The sequence below is a fragment of the Cervus canadensis genome, chromosome 13 (genome assembly GCF_019320065.1).
Source record: "Cervus canadensis isolate Bull #8, Minnesota chromosome 13, ASM1932006v1, whole genome shotgun sequence".
Classification (NCBI taxonomy): domain Eukaryota; kingdom Metazoa; phylum Chordata; class Mammalia; order Artiodactyla; family Cervidae; genus Cervus; species Cervus canadensis.
The window spans coordinates 9,095,179-9,123,126 of record NC_057398.1 but is presented as its reverse complement, the minus strand read 5'-3'; the positions used below and the strand labels follow the sequence as shown (position 1 = coordinate 9,123,126).

Here is a 27,948-nt window from a genome sequence, read left to right as displayed (position 1 = left end):
CCCTCTTTTATCAAGTAATCCAAGCCATCTTAAATGCCCAAGGTCTGATCAAGCAAGAGGTATTAAAACTTCTTTCAGCCTGAGCTACATCATGTTTTGGGAATAAACAAATTTTATTCAATGAACAAGTAGAAGGGATTCTTGATTACTACTATAGTTCTTTTGTGTAGACAGACGGCCTCTAGGTTAATGCAAAAGCTCAGGAAAGAACATCAGATCAGGTAAAACGCTTTTTATTCAGAAGCAACTCAAAGTCTGACAGGGACACAAGTAGGGATAATTATTAGCTCATTACCTTAGCTCATTGACCTTCAGCACCTATTTGAAGTACTAGTTTTCCAAGTGGGAATGTTACACCCACTAGACTCTCAGCAGTTTCTGACAGCCATATTTATCCCCATTTCACTCAGTAGAGCTGTCAGGAGATGAGCAGAGACACAAAGACGAAAATCATCTACTTTAGTTCTCTTCTTCATGGGTTACAGGCTTTCAAATCAAGAGAGATAGACAGCATTATTGGCAGGTATTGGTCATAAATAACACCTTCCCATAGTCGAACACTCAAAAACCAAACACCAAATATAACTAGAGTTCTTAAATATCCAGTTAATGCTATGCCATACTTTGTTTCAGAAACAGCATTTCTGTGGCCTTTTATTTACCTTTCTCCTTGGATAAAACCAAGAGAACCCATGCTTAATTGACCTATGTAGTTTTCGCAGTTATAGCTTAATTTATAAGAATCAAAGGAATTATAGTTATAATTAAGAATACATTTTAAAATGACAAAATATGAATAAAGCCTACACAGTTGTTAGAGAAATGGATAAAATGAATCAAGTTTCATGAGTGGAAGGGGACTCCCTTTAAGGACATAGTACATAGAAAATACACGGAGTTTGTTTCTATGAGGTTACAAAGAGCTAAAATAGAAAACAATGGTTCATTTCAAGCTTACTGATACATAACTGTTAAGGTAAGAGATAGTCAAGATATTTTGCACATTATTAACTGAGAGTCGTCTACATACTCTCTATGTTAAATATCTAGAGAAAATTCCACGACTTTTTGGCTCAGGGCTCTACTAGACAATCACTGCTTTTTAGTATATGAAGAGAATCCAAAAGATCAAGTTAAAGCAAAGATTTAATTTTTAGGTCCTGGATTTTCAGTATAGGAACTATCTACACTTTAAAAAAAATATCAATAAGAAATCAATACTTTTTCTTAAAATTTGATAGCTTTTTTAAAAAAAAAAGTAGCAGCCCCTAAAAAACCGAAGACTAAATTCAAACCCCAGCTTCAGTATATGACTACTGATTTTATAAACATCTTCCTCCAGGAAATGTCAAAAATCATAACGTGAAGTTGGGTTGGAAATGCAGTAGATTGCTTAGTAAAAATGTGAGAACCTCAGCTCATATACGGGATATATATCTGGGGGGAGAAAAGACAAACATTGCTAGTGTTCTAGTTTCGCCAACAAGCTGACATTTATCGCTGTTTTTAAAATAAAGACAATTTTAATTTAAGAGATTGTATTTAACACGGAATCAATATAAATGTACTTATCTAAAAATCGTATTTAACCACAATACTTTAAAAATCCACAAAAACGTAGTGAAAAGGTTATATATTTTATATGAAACTGTATTAATGTGTTAGAGGCAGCAGAGACCCAGGGTCCCCTTCAGCAGTGGACCTTCACAGGCCTCCTGCTGCGGCCAGCAGAGGCTTTCAGCTGTGTACAGAAGGTCTCAGAGCAGGAAGAGACAAGACTTGTTTTTTTTTTTTGCCTCTACAAACTGGGATGTCATTATTGTACAGAAGATGCATAATTTAAAAGACTACTCATTCAAAATGTTACAGAGTGGCAAACTTACTTTATGAAATTTAAACAAAGTGTTCACTCTGAGGAAGCTGCACATACACTATGGCAGTAGAACCAGACTAGGTAAACTTCGGAGTCGAAAGGATTTTCACTAAAAATGAAAAAATGGTAGCTTTCTTAAAACCAGAGTTAGAGTCACTCTTGAATTTTTTATCTTGTTTTAATGAGTCAAGCTTCAGTTAACTCACTCAGATGAGAATCTATAATTCTGTTGACTGTTCTGGACTACAGAAGTCATCTTGGGACTTCCTATGGAAATATGTACAGATTTTCCGCATGGAGCTGGGAGTAATGGTGACCTAAAAGAAGAAAGTTCAGATTTTAGAGATTTTCTAAGATAAAGTTCAGATATTACCTCAGCAAGTTATCACTATGGGTATTTTAAGTTAGGATGCCTGGAAATGTGCTTATGTAGCCAGCCAGATTTCAGTCTCAATTACTTTGATGGCAATGTCTCTTTTGGTTGATTTGTACCAAATATAGAAAAACTAAAGGCAGCATGCATGAAAGGAAAACATAGATTTTTCATGTAAATGGAAAATATTTACCAGTTACGCCTCATAATAGGAACCAAAGAGGTTACAATTACCATTCTCTTTGAAATAAATGAGTAAATAACCCTTCCAAATTTACAAACAAGATAGGTATTTCAAATGGCAGATACTACCCTTTTCTGAAGTCTTTATCAACATGTACATAAAGAGGAAAATGTTTTAAAGAAACTTTAGCTTCAAAAGATTGAAATTATAAAGCCAGAAATATCTTAGATGAGCAGACTATTTTTTAAAATGCCCTTAAGATGTACACATTCATGAAAATAATTTTTTATTGAAATTGTTTTTCTGTTAACACATAACTCAGACCAGCTCCCTTGAAAAAAAATAGAATTTTGGCTAGGGGCAAAGATTACCTACGGTGCGAATTTTGAGAGAAGAAAGACTCCTTACAGCCTTTTTTCCCCCTTTATACTCTATAGCAAGGCCTTGGAGTTTGTGTTTGAAGTACTCTTTAAAATATTTCTAGCTTATCTTTCCTAAAATTAGGGGATAAGCTTATTGACAGTAGGAGGGGGTTATGAACATCTGTTAAATTAGTACTGGCCTAAGGTTATCCAATCTCTGCCCTTTATAAGGGCAGTTCTTACTGGTCATGATACCTGGATCACGTTTCGTTCTTCCACCTTTTCCCTAACACAGAAAGAGCTACGGGAGAAACTTCCTTAACCTGCCTCCATCCTTAACTTGCAACCTGAGTAGCAGAAGGTTCTATTCTCTTTGACTGGTACCCGCAGCTCACCCAATGCTCACAGTTACTTCTGCCTCCACCATCATGAGTCACTTGCTTTTCAAGGTTCACAAAGCTATTTCTGCCATCAATATCTGTTTTTTAAATTATCTAAGTTAAATGAAAAGATAGGTAAAATTAAGATGTTTAAAAAAAGGGAGATACAGGTGAATTGCCAAAAATACCAGTGTGAGCAAGATGATCATAAAAGACTGAGAAAAAACTCTAACTCTAGAAGGATTCTGCACCTAGAACTGCTTTATAAGTATCTTAATTTTGCTTTATTTTAAATAATCATAAGCTGTAATTACAAACTGAAAATCTATTTGTGGATGTTGGCAACCTGTCCATGAATTATAGCTTTCTCTATAAAAAGGGGAGGGAAATCTATAAAAAGAGGTTGCAGGAGCTGGGGGGTAGTGAGGCAAATTTTTAAAAAGCAAGGGGTTGTGGGAGGGAATAATGTCAAACAAAGAAGGAAGTTATTTTTGAATTGATAGCTTAGAGGACGAAGGCGGCTTTGAAGAATTAGGCAAAGGGGCTGAGGGGTATGGACTTTGACAGAAGGGGTTTTAATTGGAGTAAATAGGATTGCCAAAGAAAATACAGGACACATGCAGTTACATTTGAAATTCAAGCAACAAATAACATTGCAGTATGAAAAATTTTTAGTATAAATATGTCCCATGCAGTATTCGTCCTATATTTTTATGTACTAAACCTGGTGATCCTAGGAATAAATAGATTTACTTAAAAAAAAAAAAAAAAGCATTCTCACTTCTGAGAAGGCATCTGTGCCTGCCCTGGCCAAGTCAGGAAATGCATTTTCTATCGCTGCCAACTTACCGGGCCTGGAGAAGTCTTTCCACTCTGTCTCCTGGGATTGGGGGTCTGGGACGATGGACTTCGTGGAGATGAATTCTCCGCCTTCCGTTTGGCTGCCATGGCCAATAACCAGTTTTTATTCTCTGGGGAGCTATTCTCTTTGCCTACCACTTCAGAGCCTTCTCCACAAGATCCCAAAGGAAGAGGTAGCGTTCCACAGCCTTCTGAAGCATAAGGACTGGCAGGAGAAGGAGGCTCAGAGACACTCATACTAGCTCCTTCGATCTTGCTCGGTTTGGTAGGACCTAGCGAGTCCTTACCAAGGTCTTCCTGGGTACCAGCAAGGCAGCACAGATCCAAATGAAGCTTTTCAACGGGATCATCAAGTTCAGTCACACAGCTGCAACTCTTTACACACTTTTGTTTCACATTCTCCAGACAACTGGAGTCTAGCCTCCTTTTTACTCTATTTCTAGACTCAGAGCAAGCCACTGCCTGGGATGATTTCAGGCTCACAGGTATGAGGGCTTTTCTGGGAGACGCGATCTTGGTTTCGGAAGCAGGCGGAGTGATGGGTGGTGATAAGGAAGCCGTTCGGGTCATCCAGTTTCTAATGGACATCTTGAAAGATGAGGGTGGCTTGGGAGAGACAGAGGACATGGAGCCTCTTCTGCTGATGGGAGACCGGGCCTTGGCAGGAGGGGTCTTAAGAGAGAAGGTGGGAGTGTTTGAAGGGAGGGGCAGGTCCCCGGCGCAGCTCGGAGCACAGGCTGCTGATGACGGGGAGGAGGTGCATGGACTGCTCTTTACTCTGGGTGCTTTGGCCGGAGTGTTCTGGCTGCTGGGCACTGTCACTGAGAAACCAAAGAGGTCACAAAAATCAGAGGTGAAAGCTACATAATATCCTGGAGTTCTCATCAAAGAAAATTATTCCGATAGCTATCTTAATCATCCAGGACTTGATTTCCCAGTATAGATCACATAAATCATTTGATTCTTCTCAGACCCTTTTTAGCATTTTTCTTCCCATTTCCTAACTGCCAGCCCCCCAAACACCCTGTTGTAAAACATATGCTTGTAAATGTCTAGAAAATACAGAAAAAGAAAAAGTTTAAAGTATCCAGGTGGACCATTTTTTATACTTATGCATATACTTATGCATGATCTCTCTCAAGCTTTTCTATACAAAAATGGGACCATGATGTACAAGATACTTAGTAACCTGCTTCTTAATGTATCGTGAACGTTTCCCACAGTGACACTGACCTGTACCATTTTTAACAGCTACAAAGTCCTCTATTCTAAGGTAACAGCAAGACATCAGGGTTGTTAGTGACACTGTTTTCCGTAAGTAGCACTGCTCTTAGCATTTCTGTGATGCTTCTCAGCAATGCTGGGCCCGAGAGGCACCGCATGTCAGGAGTGCACAGGTCTCCAATCCAGCACAAGCACTTATGAGGTCACTTGGGTACAACCGTTCACCTTTTTGGCCTCAGTTTTCACATCTATTAAATGGAGACAGCTTTTAATCTCCACATAAAGTAATCCCATCAATTACTTGTTAAGGTTATCAGGCCTCGTGTGCCTTACACCTTAATATACAATTTATGATTTTCCACAAGCCAAAGAATGCCAAAGAACGTTTCCAAAATGTGATGCAAAACAAATCAAACTGTGGGTAGAACTCTTCTCCATTTGTCCTGCCCCTTGTTTCCAGGCCATGACTAGTACTTCAGGCAAATTCTCATAAACCATGCTTCTTCCTCCTGAGGACCCGACCCAAACATTATATTTTCTCACTCTCCTGAGCTTTCCAGATTTCTGAAATAGGGTTCCTGTCTTCAAATAACAAGGAAAGGGCATTTATTTCTCAGTTACCCAGTCTTTGAATTACAACTCTGATGTTTAATTCAGTTTAACTACTTAGTTGTATTTATATGCAAATAGACACAAGTCCTAACTCTGGTCAGTTAGTTTTCCTGTACATTTTACCTTCTGCTTTTCTCTACTCAAACAGCCTAGCTTTGAGACAGAGAAGTTCTACAAACTGACTTTGTCTAAACTTTTCTCATCAACAGTATGTTTACAACGTGATACGGCTTCTTCGACAAAGATCACCACTGGAAAGCCCCATGTCATCCTGACAAGCTGTAGCAGGGGAGTTAACGATTAGGACCTGTCCATGCAGTGTCTGGTGGTGGCTCTCACTCACGTTCTAGAGCCCGAGTATGGTTACTATTTCCGGAGAAAAGAAACGTTCATTTGCTTCACTCTTCAGTGCAGGTTCACAGTCAATGCACAGCCCCTACTGTTATCAGCTCCATTCAATTGAGCTGAAGAGTATGTTTAGGGCACAAAGTCCTAAAATACCATGGGTCTTACGGCATGCAGATTCTAAGGCAGGATTCAGGGAGAAGGAAAAGTTGGGCCAGGGACACACCAAATATGTTTCTGACACTTCAGTGGCAGAAATCTGAAGTGTCTACTAAAGGCCAATGGAAAATCTGATATGTGAAAAGCTGTATCCTCTTCAGGATGTTATCATTCAATTTTCTTCTCTTTTTCTTTCTTTCCTCCTCTGAACAGCTACAGAGGGGAATAAGATAAAGAGTACAAGGTCCTCTTTTCAACCATCTCATTTCACTCTTATGCTCCTGTGTATTCCACTAGTTTCTGTGTACCTATTAGCACTCACAAAGGCATATGTATATCATACTTAAAAAAGATTACACACACATACACATTCTGCAATTTTCTCTTTTTTCTGAACATCCTTTTTCTCTTTACACCTCTTCATAGAAGTACACTTAGATGCAATACAATCTTTTTAACAGCTGTATATAAGTCACTACATTGACCTTTAGACTTAAAAGACAGCATGCCGTTAGTAGTTTCATCCCCAACTCCTACGGACCCTAAGTGCTGCGTGATATCTGATGACATGGTGGCACAGACTGGGCTACTGCCCTAAAAGCTTCATGAATGTAGGTTCCTTTGCGGAATTAGAGAGTTTACTAATCATCAGTCCATTTGTAGCTTCTTTCTTTAGAAGGGTTTGCCATCTGGCCCCACCCTTCCTTCTCCGTCTGATCACAGGCTCTGCCCCCTGAGGATCCTGTTACAGGAGACGACGTGCAGCTTCCTGAAAAAGCTGTGTGCACTGTAACATCTCTCTGTTCACGTGGTTTTCCTGCCAAGTCTACTCCTTCTTTTCCAGGCAAAAACTCTCATGTTTCCAGGCTCTGATGACAATGTTATTAACTCCTTTGTGAAGATTTCACAAACGTCTTTCCTCCTCTCCCATAGGAAGCAAGTTCTCAAAGCCTTTTGTTTACATAGCTGGGCGAAATGTTTACAATATACTATAGTTTTTGTAGCTCTGCCTCCTGGATTAGACTACGAGCATCCAGAGGGCAAGTGATAATGATTTATTCATTTTTAGGTCTAGTGCCGCTGTAGTTCCTAGCAAGGAATTATTAAACAATGTTTGTTAAATTTCATTACTGCTGACAGGATGAGGGTCAAGTTCCAGGCATCAAAGAACAGATTCTGTAAGTACTGTGTTTGACTTATAAGTCTACAGCAAGCACTTGAGATAGAACAGCTAACATTCCTTCTTTTTAAGATAATCGTCTTTTCACTCAGTGATACTTAGACCAGAGGTTCTCAATATGGCTGCATATTGGACTCATTTGGAGCTTTATGATAATACAGGTACTTGGTCCCTACCCTAGGCGTATTTAACAATTTCTTGAGGTATACAAATTGTTTAAAAGCTCCACAAGTGGTTCTGATGCAAAGACAGGATAGAGAACCCCTTGGCCTGACAGTGCTGAGATCGCTGGCTGAAACAGTGAAGGAATAGCAAGTCTTGGAGCAGGTGCTGACTGGGAAAAGTAGGACAGAAGGGAATGGGGCTGTGTGTTGCGATTTAGGGCCTGCCAGTTAGTAAGTTAAAAGGGCCAAAAGAGAAGACAGGCAATCCAGGACAGCAGTGAAGGGTTGGGGTGGCAATTAGAGGCTTGGGCAAGCAGAGGAATGCAGTTTTCAAAATGGCAGTGTGATTAGCAACAGCCAACTGGCTGGGAGTTGGCTTACGGAGCTGAATGGCCAGTGCACCAGCCTTTGGTCCCTGTGTCGAGCTGCTGCTCTCTGGTGCTCTTCAGGGTAACTCTAGCATGACCCAGAAACAGAGAAATCTAGGTCTAATTCCTGGACCAGTCTTCATCTAAACTCTTGTGCTGGGTTCTAAAGGAGGCGGTACTACAGGCAAGAGCTTTAGAATCAGACTGCAAGGGTTTGAATTGGTTCTACTGTAACTTCACAGCTGGGTGACTTTAAGCAAATCTAAGTTCCTTGAGCTTCAGGTTTGGTTGTTTGGGGAATTACTAATAAATGAGATAATACAAGTAGGTCTTTAAAACAACTATGCTAATACTTAATAATGGCTAAATGTTATTAATATGGCACAAATTTGATCAACATATGTAACTTTTTTGTGACTTAGCTTCCAAAACTAAGAATAATTAATGACACACTAGAAATACCTAGTTAAAAGAAAACATATTTTTCTTCAAAAATGTTTATAGTCATTAACACAGAGATTTCACCTCTGGGAATCTATTTTAATGGGAAATGAAGACCCTAAATTTAGAAAACCCCCCTCCCCCCCAGACACTGGAAATAAAATGTTTAACTACAAGAGAAAAGCTAGGTAAACTATGGAACATTTAAATGTTTTGCTAAAAAGATAGAAAGGAAAGTGCTTAGAATATCATGTTTAGTGAAAAAATCTTCAAGAAATCCAAATGTACACGTAACATGACTCTGTTAATAAGAAAATCTCTATGGATAAAGGGGTAAAAATCTAAAAAATAAGTCAAAATGTTAACTAAAATTGTGTATGAGTGTTGGGGAGGCTGATGACTTTTTCCTTATATAATTCTTCTATTTTTTTCAAAATTAGGAGGCAAAATTAAAGACAAGGCAGCAGAAAGACATCCCATGTTCATGAATCAGAAGAAAACATTGTTAAGATGGCAATACTCCCAAAACTGATATATAGATTCAATGCAATCCCTAACAGAATTCCAGCTGATTATTTCTGCAGAAATTGACAAGCTGGTCCTAAAGTTTGTATAGAAATGTAAGACCCAGAATAGTCCAACAATCTTAAAATTTAAAAGAAGACAACTGGAGGGCTCAGACTTTCTGATTTTAAAACCTACCACAAGGTACAGTAATCGAGACAATGTGGTAACTGCATAAGGACAGACTTACAGATCAATGGAATGGAATTGAGACTCCAGAAATGAACCATTGATGGTCAGTTGATTTTTGATAAGAGTGCCGAAAAAATTCAATGGGGTAAAGAACAGTCTCTTTGAAAAATGATACTGAGAATGTAGGCTATCCACATGCAAAAGAATTTGGACCCTTACCTATCTCATACCATACACAAAAATAAACGCAAAATCAACTGTAGCCCCAAAACTAAAACACTCCTACAAGAAAATACAGATGTAAAATACAGATCTTTGTGACTTTGGATTAGGCAATGATTTCTTAGCTACAACATCAAAAGCACAAATTACAAAAAGAGAAAAAACAACTTACAGAATAAGAGAAAACATTTATAAATCATTACATGTAAGACAAGGGGCTTATATCCAGAATATATAAAACTCAACAATAAAAACAATAGACAAATAACCCAATTAAAATGTGGGCAAAGGATTTATTTGCATAGGCACTTTTCCAGAGAAAATTTACAAATGGCCAATAGGCACATGATATTCAACATCATAAGCCATCATGAAAATATCAGTACAAATCAAAACCACAGTGGGATACCACTTCACACTCAGTAAGATGGCTATAATTAAAAAAAAAGGAATAATAACAAGTGTTGGCAAGGTTATGGAGACACTGGAACCCTTATTTTGGGTCTTGAAAATAGACTAGAATTAGATTATGTTGATGACTGCCCAACTCTGAATATACTGAAGAACACTGGACTGTATCAACAGGTGAATTTGTGGCATGTGAATATATCTTGACATATTTTTAAGTCTCAAGGGGAAAAAAAAGTATAGAAAATAAAAAGAAACAACTATTTACCACATAGTTAAATTCTGAATAGAAAATATAATGATAGTAATAATAGTAACTCTCAATCTAACCAAAATCATGACCCTATGTTGGGAAGCTAGGGAAATGTTGAGTGTGTAGAGGTTTGGTAATCATGGGGACATACGAAACAGCTAAGTGCTCATCTCACAGTCTAAGATGTCAATAGATAATGCTGAAGCAACAACAGAAAATCCCAAGAGACAGAAATACACAAATATTACTTAGAGATATAGGAATAAGTATCAAAGAATTAGCTAAAAGATTTGAAGTTGTGACCCCTGGGAAAAGGGAACTATGGTAGGATATCTGGAGAATGCTATCTACCTTATTTAGCCCTGTAGAGTTAGTTGATTTGTTAAAGTAACAACACTTAAAAAAAACATTTTTTTTTAAAGAGAGCAGAAACCAAAATTAAACGCATCAAACACTTTATAGAAGTAGACTTAGACTGAAAGACTCCTCTGGAGTTTAGTTACACTTGAGGTATCTTATAAGAGGCTAAACAATTAAGTCATTAGAAAAATGAGCATATATTCTTACCCTCAAATCCTCATTACCTTAGGCCTTGACGGCTGACATAAGTTTTAAGCTTGAATTTCAAGTTTATGACCATCTATTGATAACATTTGGATTCCCTTTGGCTGGCTCAGTGCTTAGATTTCTGTTCTCGATTCCCTGTCACTCTCTTTAACTCTACCTGTCCGTTCACAGTTATTATAAAACCCACATTCATGATCTTTTCAATATCCTGGTTTCTCATTTTCTTGACCTTCTTCTTCTATAATAGCCTTGTCCTTTCACTCACTTATTTCTTGGCCTTATTACTAACAGTACCTCCATTGTTACTAAAATCCTCCACTATCTCAATTTCAACCACCACCTATTTTCCCAGTTCTCTTTAGCACTCCAGTGCCAACAATTCTTCATCCCCCGGGGACCCTCAGTTCATTGATCCTACCACTTCTACCCTCAGCCCTACTATATCCTCACTTCTCTCCTTACCCAGTTTAACTCCGATAGCGTATCTATCCTCAACTCCCTTGGCCCTCCACTCACTCCATCATACTCGCAGATTTAAACCACACCCCTGATTAAAACCAACTTTTCCACCTACAGCCTGCCTGTCCTTGTGTAGCAGACACACAGCCATACTGACTGCTCATTTTCAGTGAATGAGTGCTAGCCTCACGTTGATTCTTCACTCAACAATCATATTTCCCTGGTCCATTTGCTCTCTATTCTCTATGTGACTATTTCAGACTTTCTTTTCCCTCCTCAAATCTCTATCACCTCTTCTTCTAATCCTTATTCCCAGTTGATGATCCTGATTCCAACGTCACTAAGAAAACGAAAACTTCCACAAGTTCTGACCCTCCCACTTATCCATCTACCTTCACTGTGACTGTATTTCTTTCTGATCACTGTGGATGAACAATCCACACCCTTGACATAGGCCTACTCTTCATCTTATATATTCGAGGTCATCCCCTCACTCAAGAAAACCGCTCCAGCAAATTTCCCTGCATCAGTTTTCTCCTGGACTAGAGGATCCTTCTAATCACATACAAAATGCTATATTCTCACTAAAAACAAACTAACATTGCTTCATCCTCTAACTACCATTTCCTGTCTTCTTTGCTTTCTAGCAAGATTCCTTGAAAAAGCCTCCTCTCTTCCCATCCTCCTGAACAACACTAACCAGGCCACTGACACGCCACCAAAAACTGCTCTCAGCAAGGTTGCTAAATAACCCCGGTACTGCCAAATCCAAAGGTCAGTTTTCAGCCCTCATCTTACTTGGCATGCCAAAAACATTCAACCAAATTGATCTCTCTTCCCTTTACTTACTTTATACAATATTCTGTTTTTCTCTTACTTCTCTGGTTGTATCTGCTGTTCACCTCTCCAACTTCTAAATATTAGGGTGCTCCAAGGCTCAGACCCCAGACTTATTCTCTTTTCCATATATAGCTGCCTTTTACCTATATGATAATAAATCCCAAATTTACAACTCTAGCCCTGAACTGCAGAATCAAACATCTAACCACCTCTTTGACATCCCCATTTAGATATCTAAAAATCATATCAAACAACATACCAGCTGTTCCCTCGAACCGCTCCTCCTGCAGTGATTCCCACAGAGGTTAACGGTCACTGCACCCTAGCTTCCCAAGCCGAGAGCTCTGATGTGCCCTTGATAGCCTCCCTCACGGCCCACGTCTGACGTGCCCTTGATAGCCTCCCTCACGGCCCACGTCTGACGTGCCCTTGATAGCCTCCCTCACGGCCCACGTCTGACGTGCCCTTGATAGCCTCCCTCACGTCCCACGTCTGACGTGCCCTTGATAGCCTCCCTCACATCCCACGTCTGATGTGCCCTTGATAGCCTCCCTCACGGCCCACGTCTGGTCCCACAGAACCTTCTGTTGCCTCCATCATGTACATATCCGGAACTTGAAGACTTCTAAAAATTGTATTGTCCGCTACCTCTCTGGTCCAAGTCACCACCATTGTTTCCTAGGTTACTTCAATAAGTTTTTAAATTAACTTCCAGTTTTACCCTGATCCCCTTACAATTTGTTTTCAACACAGAAGTTAGAATGACCAAGAAAAGTCAGATTGTATACTTCTCTATTCAAAACCCTCCAACAGTTTTTTGTCTATCAAAATAAAAGCGAAAACTGTACAAGAACCTTATTTTCTACTACTATTTCCTGTCCTCTCTTCTGCCTGCTTTAGCCACAGGGATTACAGCTACATCAGCCTCTTTGAGGAACACAAAACATGCCAAGTCTGCTCCTGCTTCAGGGGGTTTGCACTTGCTGTTTTGTCCACCAGAAACATTCTCAAAAATATCATGACTTACCACTTTACTACTTCACTTTCTGTACTCAAGCACCATCTTTTCATTGAGGTTTCTATGGGCACCTAATTTAAAATTTTTAACAGTATGCTGTTATTCTCCCATTCCTTCTTTCCTTTTTCCCTAATCCACGTATTACTACCTAACAAGCAAATTTTATTTAACTTGTTTACTGACTCAAACTAACATGTAAGCTTCATTTCTGATTCTTGATTCTTTTGATTACTGCAGAATCCACAGCAAATCAGAACAGTGCTTAGCACACAGTAGATGTCCAACAGATATTTAAAGAAATAAATCTACCAGTGTATTCCAGTGCCTTGTGTAGATAATAAACATAGTGTTCAGAAAATATATATTTAAAAAAATGTCAGTAAGATGGTGCTTGCCTTCAAAAACATACTAAAATAAGATCAAATCTAGCTCATCATTTTGTACTGCAGAACTAAACCAATAAAAACATAAAAGAACTTAGAAAAATGCATGGAATCCTTACCAAGGTCGGCTTTCACCTCTCTCTTCTTCTGAGAGGCCCATCCCACTATGGAGAGTTTATCTCCTCCTGATTTCTCCTCTAAATCTCTATTCAAGCGCCAGACTTTCAGTGTATTGTCATCAGAGCAAGTAGCAATCTACAGAGAACCAGAAAGGGAGTTAGTAAGTTTCAACCAAAGATTCACAACAAAGTAAAAAGTAGACATGTCTTTAACGGCTCATGACTAGAGAATTATTCTCTCTGATATAGAAAATGCTATCTAAAAGGTCAGATACTTTCATTCTTTGCTTTCAGAAATCATTCCAGATTTCCAAAGAAGTGGATCCTTTCGTTTCTTCTTTATATACACTCTGCGGGCATGACTTTGTAACCAGTGATTTCTCAGCTAACCTAAAGCTCTACTATAAAACCAGGTTCATTTCATTTTATTTTCAAGAAGTTGGGCAAATCATAATCACCTTCTGTATAACTACAAAACATACATAATTACGATGTCGTTTTTCTCTTACATGATTAATCAGTGTGATGTCACTGACATTCAATTTATATGACTTTCTTCAGAATTCTTCAAGTTCTGGCTTATTGCAAGTAATGGGATCACTCCCAAGATCTGACTTAGCCCATGACTCTAGTATGCTGTGACAAGTAGAATGAAACCATTCCCTAAGATTCTTTTTCAGATAGGTAAAGGAGCAATCTGGGAAAACAACAAGTTCACTAGCCTGAAAGAAGTTAAAAATAACCTTTGCCCCTTTAAAAATATCTGACCGTTCCTGATCTTGGTCCCAAGCCTTTTATGGCAGAGAAAGTCCAGCTTGAAGAGCTTGTGGCAAATGGCCACTGGTACCAGAGCTGTTCCCTAGCATTTGTTTATATAATTTCTCTATTTCAGTAACTAAAGAGAGAGAAAAAATGAACACACGTTCTCTTAAGACTTGGCCCCCAAGGGGCTGGCAGCTTTTTCCTTTCCTTACTGGGAGGCCAAAAGAAGAGACACATATTTAACCGCTCAAAGTGATGCCTGGGATCCCCAGTTGTTCTATAGTCCATTATCTAGTTGTTACTTACAGAGCAACTATTAAGTCTGAGTGTCTGAAAATTAATATTATCTTATTTAATTCTCATAATAGAAAAGCCTGACACTCAAATAACCTCATTGACAAAACAAGAATAAAGTTATTTGCCCAAGGTCACCACAATTCAGTGGCAGAGCTAGAGTTCATTTATTTTTCAAACTTTAAACTTTTTATCTTGTATTGGGGTAACGCCGATTAACAATGTTGTGACAGTTTCAGGTGAACAGTGAGGGACTCAGCCATACATACACATGTATCCATTCTCCCCCAGACTCCCTTCCCATCCAGGGTGGCACATAACAATGAACAGAGTTCCATGTCCTATACAGTAGGTGCTTGCTGGTTATCCATTTTGAATATAGCAGTGTGCACATGACCTTCCCAAACTGCCTAACTATCCCTTTCTCCCAGCTCAGAGCTAGAATTTAAATCCAAGTTTTTTCAATTTCAAAGTCTAAACCTTTTTTCTTTAAAGTGGGTAATTTACATTCCTAATTCTAGGGTAGGGACAAAATTATTTCAAAGACCCTTTTGAAAAGGCGGTTGTTAAATGAATATGGGAAAACAGTCCTGCTACTTCCTTTGAGTCTTTTCTATGTATAGAGATAAGGACAATATACAATGGATGGAGAAAAATGACATGATTAACTGAGTAATTTGAAAAAAATTCATCTTCAAGTTCTATGAAGATATAAAATTCCTTATTAAAAGCAGATATTTCACTGGAAATCACATGGAAACTTAAGAGGGAAAATGTCACTGGGATGTAATTATTGGTGATTAAAGCAATAATTAAAAAAAAAAAAGTCTATCATGAGTTCATCACAGAAATGGCTATACAGGGATACAGAAATAAAAGCAAATCCATAGTAGTACTTGAAAGCCAGCAGGGATGTCCTGAGTAGATCAGACCATGAGAAGATTCTAGAAGATAGAAAAACAGATAGGGACAATAGGCAACAAACCTTCAGGACATAATAGACGAAATGGAACTCTCCACAGAAGGAACATTTCCGGTAAATTCAAAGTAACCCAGAGACCAAAGGTGGGGGGCTGGGAGAGTGAGTGGAACCAGGGACACTATTATATGAAATCCCTATATATATGTGGAATTTATTGTTTCTGGGATTTCTGCCTTCCAGGTTTTTTAAATTTGTTTAAAGTATCACTATTAAAAAATTATTTTAAAGTCAGTATATTTTCTTCTTTTCAGAGTGTCTATAACAGTTTAGAGTTACTTCTTCCATAGTTTAGTCACAGATAGCCAAACATTTTAAGACTTCACAGTAAGCACTTTTCAGGCATGTGAGAATCCAAACTGGTCTGTGAAGAACAGTCAAGCCATTACTTTTAATACACATTAATAATACATACATAGTCAGAAATACTAGTTTTCTTCACTTTAGATTTTCTTTTCACCTTAATTTTAAGATGAAATTTTACTAACGTTAAAAACTTAAATTCTATGTTTAGGAAAGGAATGACTTTAGAGAACTAAGAAATCCACTTGGTAGAAAAAAACAGAATGTGTGATTAATGATGATATAAATCCTGGATGGCCTCTAGATCTTTAAATGTTTATTTAAACATAAAAGTCTATATTGGGAAAATCTACAAATTTGTGATCTTTTAAACCAGACACAGAGATTCGCTTACAAACCTTTGTGAAGTCTGATGGACACCAGCATACAGATGTGACCTCTTGAGAATGACCCAGGAGCACAGTAGGAGGATGCCAGGGCATGGAGACCTATCACACCGTCAAAAACAAACAGGTCAGCAGGGCAGTGTTAGGTCTTCCAGACAGAGGCTTCAAATTTATCCATACTTGTATCTTAGATAGCTTTAGAGTTGTTACCAAAAATCCCTAGACATGCCTAGTTATAGCTCAGAAAAAGAGACCCAATGGGCAATGAAAGTATTTCTGTAATTAATCTGAAAAAACAGAAGGAAAACAGCCAGAATAAGTAAACAGTATGAGGTAAGATGCCAGGACAGGTCTTATTTCAAATCAGGACTACTTAGTTATACGTATTTTGATTAAAATTCAAGACTGAAAGGGTGAGTTTCAGCGGCTAGGTATAACACTTCGAGTGGAACCTAGACTAAATTTTAGATCTTCTCTAGTCAGCTACTTCCAGGAACACCGCACTTACTAAATCCTGAAGGTACTTCAGAAATGGTAGCAGATCTCTTTGGACAAGGGGATGGTCTTTCTTCCAAAAGAACTCACTGACTTCTATGAAAGCCGAACGTTGTACTCCTTCATTTTAAAGGGGGAAAAACTATATTCTACACGGCACTTTGGTATTTTTTTTGCGAAAAAAAAAATTTCTCTGAAATTTTATTTTCAGTTCATTTGCTTAAAGAAACTAAATTTTCAAGTTAAGTATTGTCACATTTTAATGTACAAAAGAAGGGTCACATTGTGCAGTACTACACAGGTGACTAAGAATGATATTTTCCCCCTCACTGGATGCTATTAGTGATATGCGTTTGATGGCTGACTCATTCAAGAGCTGTCAATCCCTGTCAGAGGCCATGGGCATTAATCAGCAAAACACAAAGAGCACAGACTCACATAGCTATTATTAGCATATGTACTTGAAGAGGAGAAATTATTCTCTCCTCATTTACCTGAGACTCTTAATCATTGTTCATTCATATGAAGGAGGCAGCACTCTGAGAAGAATATTTGGAAGAATGACTAAGTAACTTAATGGACTCCTCAGACTGTAGTGAAGAGATCTGACACACTGATTCATGAGGTAGCCAACTCAATTATCACTACTCCTCTCCTGGGTTAAACGGCACATATGTAATGATTCAAAAAGCCAAAGAAGATAAAGAGCAGAATCTGATTTGCCTTGCTGGATTAATTAAAGTTTAACAGAAAAGGAGGCTTTTCTCTGAGCTCTAAAAGGATCTCACTGGCTGCCTACTCCTACAATCCCACAGAACTCATTCTCTCACAAGGTGGCAGATTTTAGAAAAGGCTTTCAAGATAGACTCTAATGATCTCAACAGTCACAGAAATTCTCAATGGTCCCAACCTACAAAGTTTCTCTTTATCCAAGACCCAAGAAGGATGGGTAATAGCAAATTAAAAGAGGAAATCCTATGTCCTTCTGACCCTCCGGGGTAACAACATATTATTTTACTCCATGTATTTACTTGCTTCTTGCTTCTAGCTCATCATCTCACGGTACCGCCCCCTCCTCAGTTTCTGAGACATTACGTATACCTAGGAGAACCTGAGTGTCTATATCGAAGATTAAAATAAATGTCAAGAAAAAAAATGCCCACCAATAGAATATATGTAGATTTCTGCATTTATCTACAGGATTTAAGAGGAAAAAAAAAAACCCAAAAGACAGACCTGCTGGAAAAATTTTTTATAATTTGATAATAAGGCAGGAATAAAAACAATAGAAGTCAGCATTTATTGAATGATTGCCATGAACCAGGTATCTTACATAGCATTAAAAGCGAGGGGAGGGTTCCTAAAAAGTTAAAAACATAGAATTAGTTACCATACGACCCAGCAATTCTACTCTTGGGTATACATTCCCAGGAGAATTGAAGACATATTCAAACAAAAATTTGTACATGAATGTTCATAGTAGCTCTGTTCATAAAGTCAAAAAAGTGGGGACTTCTCTGGTGGCCCAGTGGTTAAGAATCCACCTTCCAATGTAGGGGACATCAGTTTCCTCCCTGGGGGGGAAACTAAGATCCCACATGCTGAAGGACAACCAAGTCCACACGCCACACTGGAGAGAAGTCTGTGAGATGCAACAAACGATCCTGCATGCTGCAACTAAGACCGGATGCAGCCAAATATATAAATAAATAATTTTTTTAAAAAGCCAAAAAGTGGAAAAGTTTAAATGTCCATCAACTGATAAATAGACAAACAAGGTCTACAATGGAATACAATGGAATATTCCTCCATAAAGAGGAATAAAGTACTGATATAACAAAATGGATAAATCTTATGAAAGCAAAGCCAGACATAAAAGATCATGTTTATATATAATTCCATTTATAGGAAATGTTCAGAATAGGCAGATCTACAGAGACAGAATGCAGGTTAGCGGTTGCCAGAAGTTGGGGGAAGGGAGGGATGGAGTGACTCCTAAAGGTTATGGGCTTTCTTTCGGGAGTGATAAAAATGTCTGGGAATGAGATGAGATGGTTGCACAATACTGTGACTATACAAAAAAAAAAAAAAATCACCGAACTGTACACTTTAAAATGACTACAATGGTGAATTTTACAGTATTCAAATTCTATCTCAATTTAAAAGAAAAAGTGGAGGAAAGGGCATGTTGTAGGCTGGAATGAGAGCTTATGTCCAACAAGTTTTTATGAATGTTAGTAACAAGTGTTTTCACAGTTGCGGACTATCCCAGTATGGTAAAGTATATTTGATGACTACTCCAAAGAAGATTAATTTCTTCTAATGAAATTCAGGTGACTTAAATCTTTCATTCTTATTCAAATATATTTCTATTTATTGTCACTTCATTATAATATTCATTATAATAGTTATAATAAAAGTATTATTATAATGACATGATTTCACTTTTGAAAACCTCCCTCTATTTTTAAATAGAAAGAGAAGACTATTAAGTCCAAGAGACTTTTACATCTATGCATCCTGGGAAAGGTCAAAACACAAAAAATGTCTTCTCTTACAAATTTTAGTTGTTATAGAATAAAGGCTTAACTCAAGGCAGGAGAAATTCCTAAGGTAAAACTCTCAGAACAATGAAGGTACCTTTAGAAGCAACTGGCCCTAGTCTACAGACCTCATAAAACATTCTGTATACTTGAACAGGCAAAAAAGATCAGCACCTTTCCTCAAAAAACCTCCTTACTCTGCTCAGTTAGTGACCAAACCTAATCTTCATTTCTGCCATGAGATCATTTACACTTCCTAAAGTGTCAGGCTCAATGTTTCGCCAGTCAGCGGTAGAATGACGGTGCCAAATCAGTTTATTTATAACCACTTCAATACTATTCAGTGGCTCTATCAGAAATGAACCAGGGAAGGGGGGGCAGGGGTTAGGGTAGGACAAGGGATAGGAAATTTAATAAGAAAAAAACATAATATTAAATATTTTTATTCTTGGGCTTCAGTGTCAGAAAACCTAACTAAATTACATCTCCTCTTTGCTGGGCAGTAGTTAGGACTGGAAGGCCATTCATTCTCTTCTGCCTTGAGATCTAAAACTCCATTCTTTCACCCTATTTTCTTGTGCCTATGGGCTTTTTTGGCATAGGAAAATCCTTACACCTGAGAGAATGCTGAACTAATGGCCTGACTACTCAGCTTGTGTGCAACTGGTTTTAAATTACACACTACATCCCACCCTCCTTTTCTTACCATGGAAAAGAGAAACTGAGCCACCTCACCAGGCAAATTCAATTTTAGGAGCAGTAAGTTTGCCAAGATCTCAAATATCAGAACCTGCACACTGAGTTATGTGTGGACAGGCAGGAGAACATCATGTCTGAACCACATCACTCAGCACCGACATGTGACCCAGCCTAGAATTCAGAAAGGGTCACCCATGTGTGTGATACCCACTGACTGGATGTTTGAAAATGTGTTACTAATGAACAGCCAAGTATCTTTACTGCTTGTCTTTACGGAGAGGAAGCATCCCTCAACCCAGATTTCCTGGAACCAAAAAAAAAAAAAAAGCAAGCCTTTGTACTAGAGCTAAGAGGAACTTTAGAAATTGGCAATTAAAAAAACAGAAACAAAACAAAGCCAGAAAACAAACAAAAGTACTGGCAATAAACTATACATATACACATACACATAACTATATATATAATTACAAAACTGATTTTGAAATATGATCAGTGCCTAATTGCTTTTTGCATAATCCTTTATTATGTTTTTTGGTATGTTTGAAATTTTATTTTTAAGAAAAAAAATTTAAAAGATACTGACCTTGGTAGGAATAAAATCCTCTAGCTAAGTTGGGAACCAAAGCAGAAAAAGGAATGTAGGTAAGATAGTGAGGGAAGGAAAAACCAAAAGATAATAAATATGCAGGATAAGACCAGATTATGAAACAGAAACATTAGTGCTAGTCACATAAAGTTTAAAGCTCAAGTAAGAAGAATTTTATAGACAAGTAGTTATGTAAAACTCTTATCATAAGATGAGGGTCTCAAGTATATATTTTCTAAGAAAATTTTCATTTAAAATTCAGTAGGTGTGTGTGAAGAAAAAGAGGCAAGGTCAACAAAAAAGCATCTTGGATAGAACAATATCTCCACCCTGTGATCATCAAGGTTATTGTTACTAAAGCTTTTGAGAAGGTAGTGTTACTTTTTTACATTTAATCATTTTTTAGTACCTCCCTCAGGACTAGTTGAAATTAAGCTGAAGAATTATGCCTCATATCTGATAGGATCTATCCCTGTCCTGCATTGAAGATATGACTTCCTGGAAGTTGGCAGGACTAAAGATGATACAACTGTCTCCTGAAAAGGGATTTAATAATACTGAACCTACAGGTCTATGAAGTTTCAGTCACTATGATTCTAAAATCTAAAATCAATAAACTTTGATCATTTATTTCACCAATGTCTATGACATTTATGAAATTATAGGGCAATCATTTATTTCTAGCCCTAGGAAAACACCTCAATGCTCTTTTTCTTTGAACTCAGACATTTCTATAATTAATTATTCCACAAGAGTCATTTTCCAGTGGTTAGCAGGTGCTACTTGTATTTCAATTTTCTCTGCTTGACTTCAAATGAATATAGCTTTAAATTTCTTAGCCTATAGTAGCTGCTTTAGAACCACTATTTAAAATGTAAAAACAAAAAATTATAAATTTGTGTAACAGAAACAGGGAATCTGTAAAATAAATAAATGAATAAATAATGCTATTAAAGAAATACAAAATTGACAAAGCAGCCACATTTTAATAACTTGACAACTAGCCAGTTAGAGAGGAGTAAAAAATACAATTATTACATGAATATTTTTGAATGAGTGTTTTGTGCAAGGTTGTATGGATGATTGGGGTGTAGGATTCTAGGATCCAAATACTGTACTATATTACTATACCAAATTAATACAAAATTTTATGAGTCTGAAAACACAGGGCAGTAAGGCAGTACAGCATGTTTTTCCAGGAAGCAGGACAAAGTATTTAAGAGTCTTTCCAGTCTTCTGAATTCTCAACTTCCTCATAATCTGTAAATCTGCTGGAGGATATGGATTTCGATTTCTGAGAAGCGTACTGTGAAAGTGTGATATATTGTCACAGTCAGAGTGAAGTTTTGGCTGTATTAAGAGGCAAAAAGCAATTTTTACCAAACATCTGATATAGAAACGCTAAAGTTTGGTAACTTACCTTCCAGATGTAGGCAGCTTCATCACTTGAGCCACTGACTAAAAACTGGTCATCTGGACTAATACTGGATTTAACATAAAAGGTAGAGTTCTGATGTCCATTGAAGACAGCCACTGCCAGAAGGAAAAAAATCAAATTACTTGGTTCTTTTTATTTCCAGTTTTCAAATAAATGCAGATAGTATACATATCCTAGTAAGTTTTACTAATGTGTTGACTAATGAAGCAGATGGTCAAGTAAGTCAGCAAATAAAAAAGAACTGGACACTGGCAGAAAAAGAAAGGAAATCCTAGGAAGGCTTTATATTAGACCCAATCTCATGATCTAAGCCCAAATACTTGGTATGGAGTTAGCTATAGAGAAGAAAGTGACAAAAAATATTCCTAAAGGAAGAACAGAGTTGGTGTCTAATCCTTCAGTAAAAATGTCTTTGTTAGACCCTCTCTTTTCACCCCAGGCTAGGTTTTTTTTTCCATTGTATTAAACATTGGTCTTTCTTCCTCTTAAACTTCAAATCTCTTAAGGATGTATTTCACAGATATCTTTTTCTTTCCTCACTAGACTTCAGACTTCATAATGCTTTGAACAGAGGAAATCTTCAAACATTTGTTGTATGAATGGGTAAAAAATCAGTGAAAGGAGAGTTAAGATTTACGGATAGTCTACCTGAGACACGGTAACCTTTAAACTCGACTTTAGGTAGGCTGAAGAGTAGACGTGGCCAATGAGGTAAACTATATGTGCATACGTAAGATACCTCAGCTAGGTTAGGGTAGACCTCTCAATATCCAGTCTACCATACTGTGCTTGATATGTTAATTTCATCCTAAGGAGACCAAAACCTGAGGCCTCAGGCATCAGAACTCTACCAGGAAATAAAAGAAAAAATATCTCGGTCATTGGAAAATTTAAGGATACATTCAGGAAGGAAAAAATACTTCACTGCAATCTTCTAATGGAGGGGGAAAAAAGAATTATTATTGGAAGGACTGATGTTGAAGCTGAACCTCCAATATTTTAGCCACCTGATGTGAAGAGATGACTCATTAGAAAAGACCCTGATGTTGGGAAAGATTGAAGGCAGGAGGAGAAGGGGACGACAGAGGATGAGATGGTTAGATGGCATCACTGACTCAATGGACGTGAGTCTGGGTAAGTTCTGGGAGTTGGTGATGGACAGGGAGGCCTGGCGTGCTGCAGTTCAAGGAGTCGCAAAGAGTAGGACACGACTGAGTGACTGAACTGAACTAACAGCTTTCCATAAGTACTCACAAAAATCTCTTCCTTTTGCTAGAATAAAAAATTAGATTAAAAAAACAAAGTTTGTATTTAAAGCTCTTCAAGAAAAACCCTGCATGTCAAATACACTGTCACATCAAATACTGCAACTATTAAAGTTAAGCAAGACATGAATCAATTCAGATACACGTATAATAGAGTTACTATGATAGATAAATCCTCACAAAATAAACAGGATCCTTTATTCTGAATATAATTCCAAAACTAAAATTGTTCATCTTTCTCAGCTCTTGGCCATGAATGGAAAACTATAGACCAAATTTTCCACTAAACTCTTAAGTATTTATTGCCCTCTGCTGGTCTAAGAAAGCCAACATAAAATTCATAGTAAATGCTTCAATCCATGTGAAAAAAATCCTTCTAAACCTATACTGGCTTTAATTAGTTTAATTGTTGACAATTTGGGCTCTTAAAATGCTTCATTAAGATGCTTCAGATGCTTCCTTATAAACATCACTTCGTATAATAAAATGCTGTGAATTAAAGGTATAGAAGATCAAGTACTGAGTTCAGGACCTTAAGTTTTGAAAAAGACAAGCAATTACTAGATCTCTATTTCTCTCTCACACACACATCTGTCGATTTCTGAGGAACATATGTTATTTGCCAACCTATATCTATATATGAGAGCCAATCAAACAATTTCAGGAGCACAGAGAAAAGGTTACTTAATTATTAGTTAAGTGGCCTTGGGCATATTTGTTTGATGGCAGAAGAACAACTAAATTTAAGGCCCCCTTTGGTGTCACACATAACAAAATGATATAGAAAAAGCTCTTGGACATCTGGTAATATAATTAGGCTTTCATCTTCTGGGGAAAAATTTTGAAGAATTTGTTTTATATGACTAAATAAATCAGGAGTTGTTCAAGTTCTAATTTCAATCAAGGAGACAGCAAGCAAAGTTATAAAACCTCTTTCCTTTTCCAAACATTCTTACTCTTGTTTAGACAACATCAGACCTAATGCAGGGCATTAAAAATGACAGTATGATACTGTCATAGGTATTGAAGTCCTAATAATGGCTTGGGGTCAGTCTTAGGAAACTTCTGTAAATACCCAGCTAAATTCTGCACTATTTCAAGATTTCTTTTTTATCAATGCATCTTACTTTAGTGGGAACTGGGTAGCTCTAGGGATTGGTGATAGAATTAAAAATCTTTTTCTGACAGTTATACATGAGAAATAGGTAGGTTATAAGTATGTAGCTTGCTTAAACAATTGATAATGTCCTTAAAACGATGTAACTCTAACCCTCTTGAGAGTATGCTTGAGAAACTAATTTTTTAAAATGTCATTTATTAGCTTTATATATTCCACTTATAAATATATGTAATATATATAAATATAAAATGTATAAGCTTTTTATAGTCCACTTATAAATTATATATTCCACTTATAATTTTCTTAAAGGAAAAAAACAGTGAGATTAGGGAAAACATCCAGAAATAAAATAGCCTCTGTCCAACATTAAGGAGAAGGCTGAGGTAGGTAGGAACTATTTTGAGGGCTTAAAACTAAGCCCCCTAATTTTAACAAATAACCCACACACAGGACAAAAGCTGAACAGAACATCCTTTTATATCCCACAAATATTGAAATAATCCTAAGTACACCTAAAGGGGCATAATTTCGGGAAAGACTTGCGATTAAAATTAAGCCACCACAGGGAGGATTCTGTTCACTTGTGAAATCATCACAAGGTTAGTACATCTATGAATCACTGGAGCTAATCAAAGACCCCAAAGCTCCTATATGTCTTCATAAATTCAGTAGAGAAAAAACAAACAACATTAAATTATCATTAATGAAAAAAAAACCATATTATTTTCCAGGAAAGAATCTGAATGACTAAGATCCTACCTGGAGAAGTCTTTAATCCAGTCATATTGAACATGTAGATGTTGTCATCTGTGCAGTTAGCAAATAAAGTGGAGCCAGTAGAATCCAAAATCAGACTTGAGTATCCTGGAAAAAGGAATATGAGTTAGCCAAGTGCTGATGACAGAGCACTGGAGGTGAAAATGATCTTTTTAGATCATTTCATAAGAAGTATCATCAGAATTCTTATTCCCCCAAATTTCTACAAACCAAAATTATTCTTCTGAGTTTTTTAACTTCAAAAAGATACTTTCATATACTAGTTTCTCAAGTCAACTGAGAATAACAGTTGCTGAAAACTAGCTTGATATTTATTTTAAAATTTTGACAAAACTTACATATCCAAAAAAGCCCTCCAAAGGGTCCTACAGAATACAAAGGCTTACCTAGTTTTCGAGTGCTGCTACCTGGGTACAGGAAAGACTTGGATGCTATGGGTTCCTGTCGATAAGCAGTATAATTCTTACGTAAATCCCATATTTTGATTATGCTAAAAATCAAGGTGAAGAAATAGTCATTTTGTAGTCCTTTTCCAACACCAATCAGTTTCAACTACGTTTGAATGTGAAATGAATTTAATCTAATTCCTCTGGCACATCAACCAGCTACAGTGAGGATATTTCATTGGGAAACAGATTGAACTATCTCATACTCTTGTCTACAATGTCAGGCTAACAAATCCAGCAGAACGGAAACAGATGTGTTCTGACCCACAGATGGGTTGCCGTGAGTTTACTTCGAGAGAGCGGAAAAGGAAGACGGAGGTTGAGTGCCGACAGTCATTGTTTCATTGTTTTCAGGGAAAGAAAAACAACACTTCCTAAGCCTTTAACATTCCGCTTGTAACCTTTGACATCATTAAGTACAAAACTGTGTCCCTACGGTTGTATCTCTATACATTAACTCTTTAAGAAATCCAGTCTAAACAACTTTTCCTGTGAAAGAAGAGTATTTTTACATTTCAACTATTGGGATAATTCTCCTAATTTTCGAGATCTACTTTGTAGACAACTTGAAAACACAAGCTTGGTTATAAAAGGGCAGTATTCCTTGGAAAGAAAGCTTTCACAAAGAAAGCCATTTACAAATATAACTAATAACCTTTAGATAATCCTTCATTTGTGCCTGAGAATTTGGTCCACAGAAGAGTTTTAGTGTTTAGAAAACACAACAGAAATCTTAAGTTTATTAAGCCATCATATTTTTAAATTAAACTTTTTGAAGGAAGGGATATCTTGGGAGATATAATGGGCAAAAAGGGGGCAAAGAAGAATATTTTAAAAAGAAAGAGTCCCTATACTCAATGAACTTAAATTTCAACAAAGTAAAAAATCAATTAGTATCACAAACTCATATGGAAGCCAAAAATTTAGACCAATCATGAATAGAAAGTATGTGAAAGTCCTTAGGCCTTAACATGAATCTAGTTAGAGTACTCCCTGAAATGCCAACTACATGCTCAGATTCAGGTTCCGTCTTTTAGGATACTAAGAAAGCTGAGTGCAGAAGAATTGATGCTTTTGAACTGTGGTACTGGAGAAGACTCTTGAGAGTCCCTTGGACTGCAAGGAGATCCAACCAGTCCATCCTAAAGGAGATCAGTCCTGGGTGTTCATTGGAAGAACTGATGTTGAAGCTGAAACTCCAATAATTTGGCAACCTGATGTGAAGAGCTGACTCATTGGAAAAGACCCTGATGCTGGGAAAGATTGAGGGCAAGAGGAGAAGGGGACAACAGAGGATGAGATGGCTGGATAGCATCACTGACTCAATGGACATGGGCTTGGATGGACTCTGGGAGTTGGTGATGGATAGGGAGGCCTGGCGTGCTGCGGTTCATGGGGTTGCAAAGAGTCGGACACGACTGAGTGACTGAATTGAACTGAAACTAGAGAAGATAAAACCCAAAATATAGGCATATCTCGTTTCACTGTGCTTTGCAGATATTCCATTTTTTCACAAATTGAAGGTTGTGGGAAGTCTATAAGTGCATTTTCCCACCAGCATCTTCTCATTTCACGTCTCTGTCACATTTTGGTAGTTCTCCTAATGCTTCAATTTTTCATCATTATTATTTTTGCTATAGTGATCTGTGATCAGTGATCTTTGACGTTATTATTGTAATTGTTTTGGCATTTTCCAGCAATAAAATACTTTTAAATTAAGATCTGTACATTGACTTTTTTAGACACAATGCTATCTTACACACAATAGACTACACTATAATATAAACATCTTTTATATACAATGGGAAACCATTGATTAAATTATGCGGCACACACAAGCAAGTTACTCATCAAGCTTCTCTGTAACAGCAGCAGCAGGTGCCAATGCTGCTCCTACATGCTAGACAATGTGCTGTGACAATTATTTAATTATTTGAGCAAGAGTCCTAATAACTAGATATTTTCCAGTGTGATCTAGAGTTCTTCTTCTCAGCTGGGTACTATGTTGAAAGTTAAAAGCACACACATTAAATTATAATGGGACTAGATGACTTCTCCATCACAGTTCAGGAAAGACAGCTCATCAAAAGAACCAAGAAATAAAGACTCTTCTTACCCATCCACGGCTCCTGCTGAGACTAATGTGTTCTCATCTTGAAAGAGGACCACAGTAACACTCTGCTGGAAATCCTAATAGCACAAGGAAGAAAAAAAAAAGAAGGAAATCCTACTTGGGGTGTAACAATCTTCACTATTAAGAGACCAAGACACTAAAATGATGTCTTTATCCCCTAAATTGAACTAGACTAAATCTTTCCCCTCCAATCCCAGTCAAACATATACTGCAGATCAACAAGTAATTTT

The 27,948-nt window shown here is 37.3% G+C and overlaps 1 protein-coding gene across 2 annotated transcripts in view; it reads right to left on the bottom strand.

Moving 5' to 3' along the window:
• Nucleotides 1-217: 217 nt before the first annotated feature.
• Nucleotides 218-27,948, bottom strand: part of DTL (denticleless E3 ubiquitin protein ligase homolog) — a 49,212-nt gene continuing 21,481 nt past the window's right edge. Inside the window, exons 8-16 of one of the 2 annotated variants that reach the window (XM_043485708.1) lie at nt 27,701-27,774; nt 25,525-25,628; nt 25,121-25,225; nt 21,959-22,071; nt 16,228-16,317; nt 13,492-13,627; nt 4,022-4,854; nt 2,080-2,190; nt 218-1,982 (exon numbers count right to left, since the gene is read on the bottom strand). In XM_043485708.1, coding sequence (XP_043341643.1) covers nt 2,092-2,190; nt 4,022-4,854; nt 13,492-13,627; nt 16,228-16,317; nt 21,959-22,071; nt 25,121-25,225; nt 25,525-25,628; nt 27,701-27,774 — 1,554 coding nt within the window. In that variant the 3' untranslated portion in view covers nt 218-1,982; nt 2,080-2,091. Of the gene's footprint in view, nt 2,191-4,021; nt 4,855-13,491; nt 13,628-16,227; nt 16,318-21,958; nt 22,072-25,120; nt 25,226-25,524; nt 25,629-27,700; nt 27,775-27,948 lie in introns of both variants that reach the window. The other variant, XM_043485707.1, reaches the window with a different exon arrangement.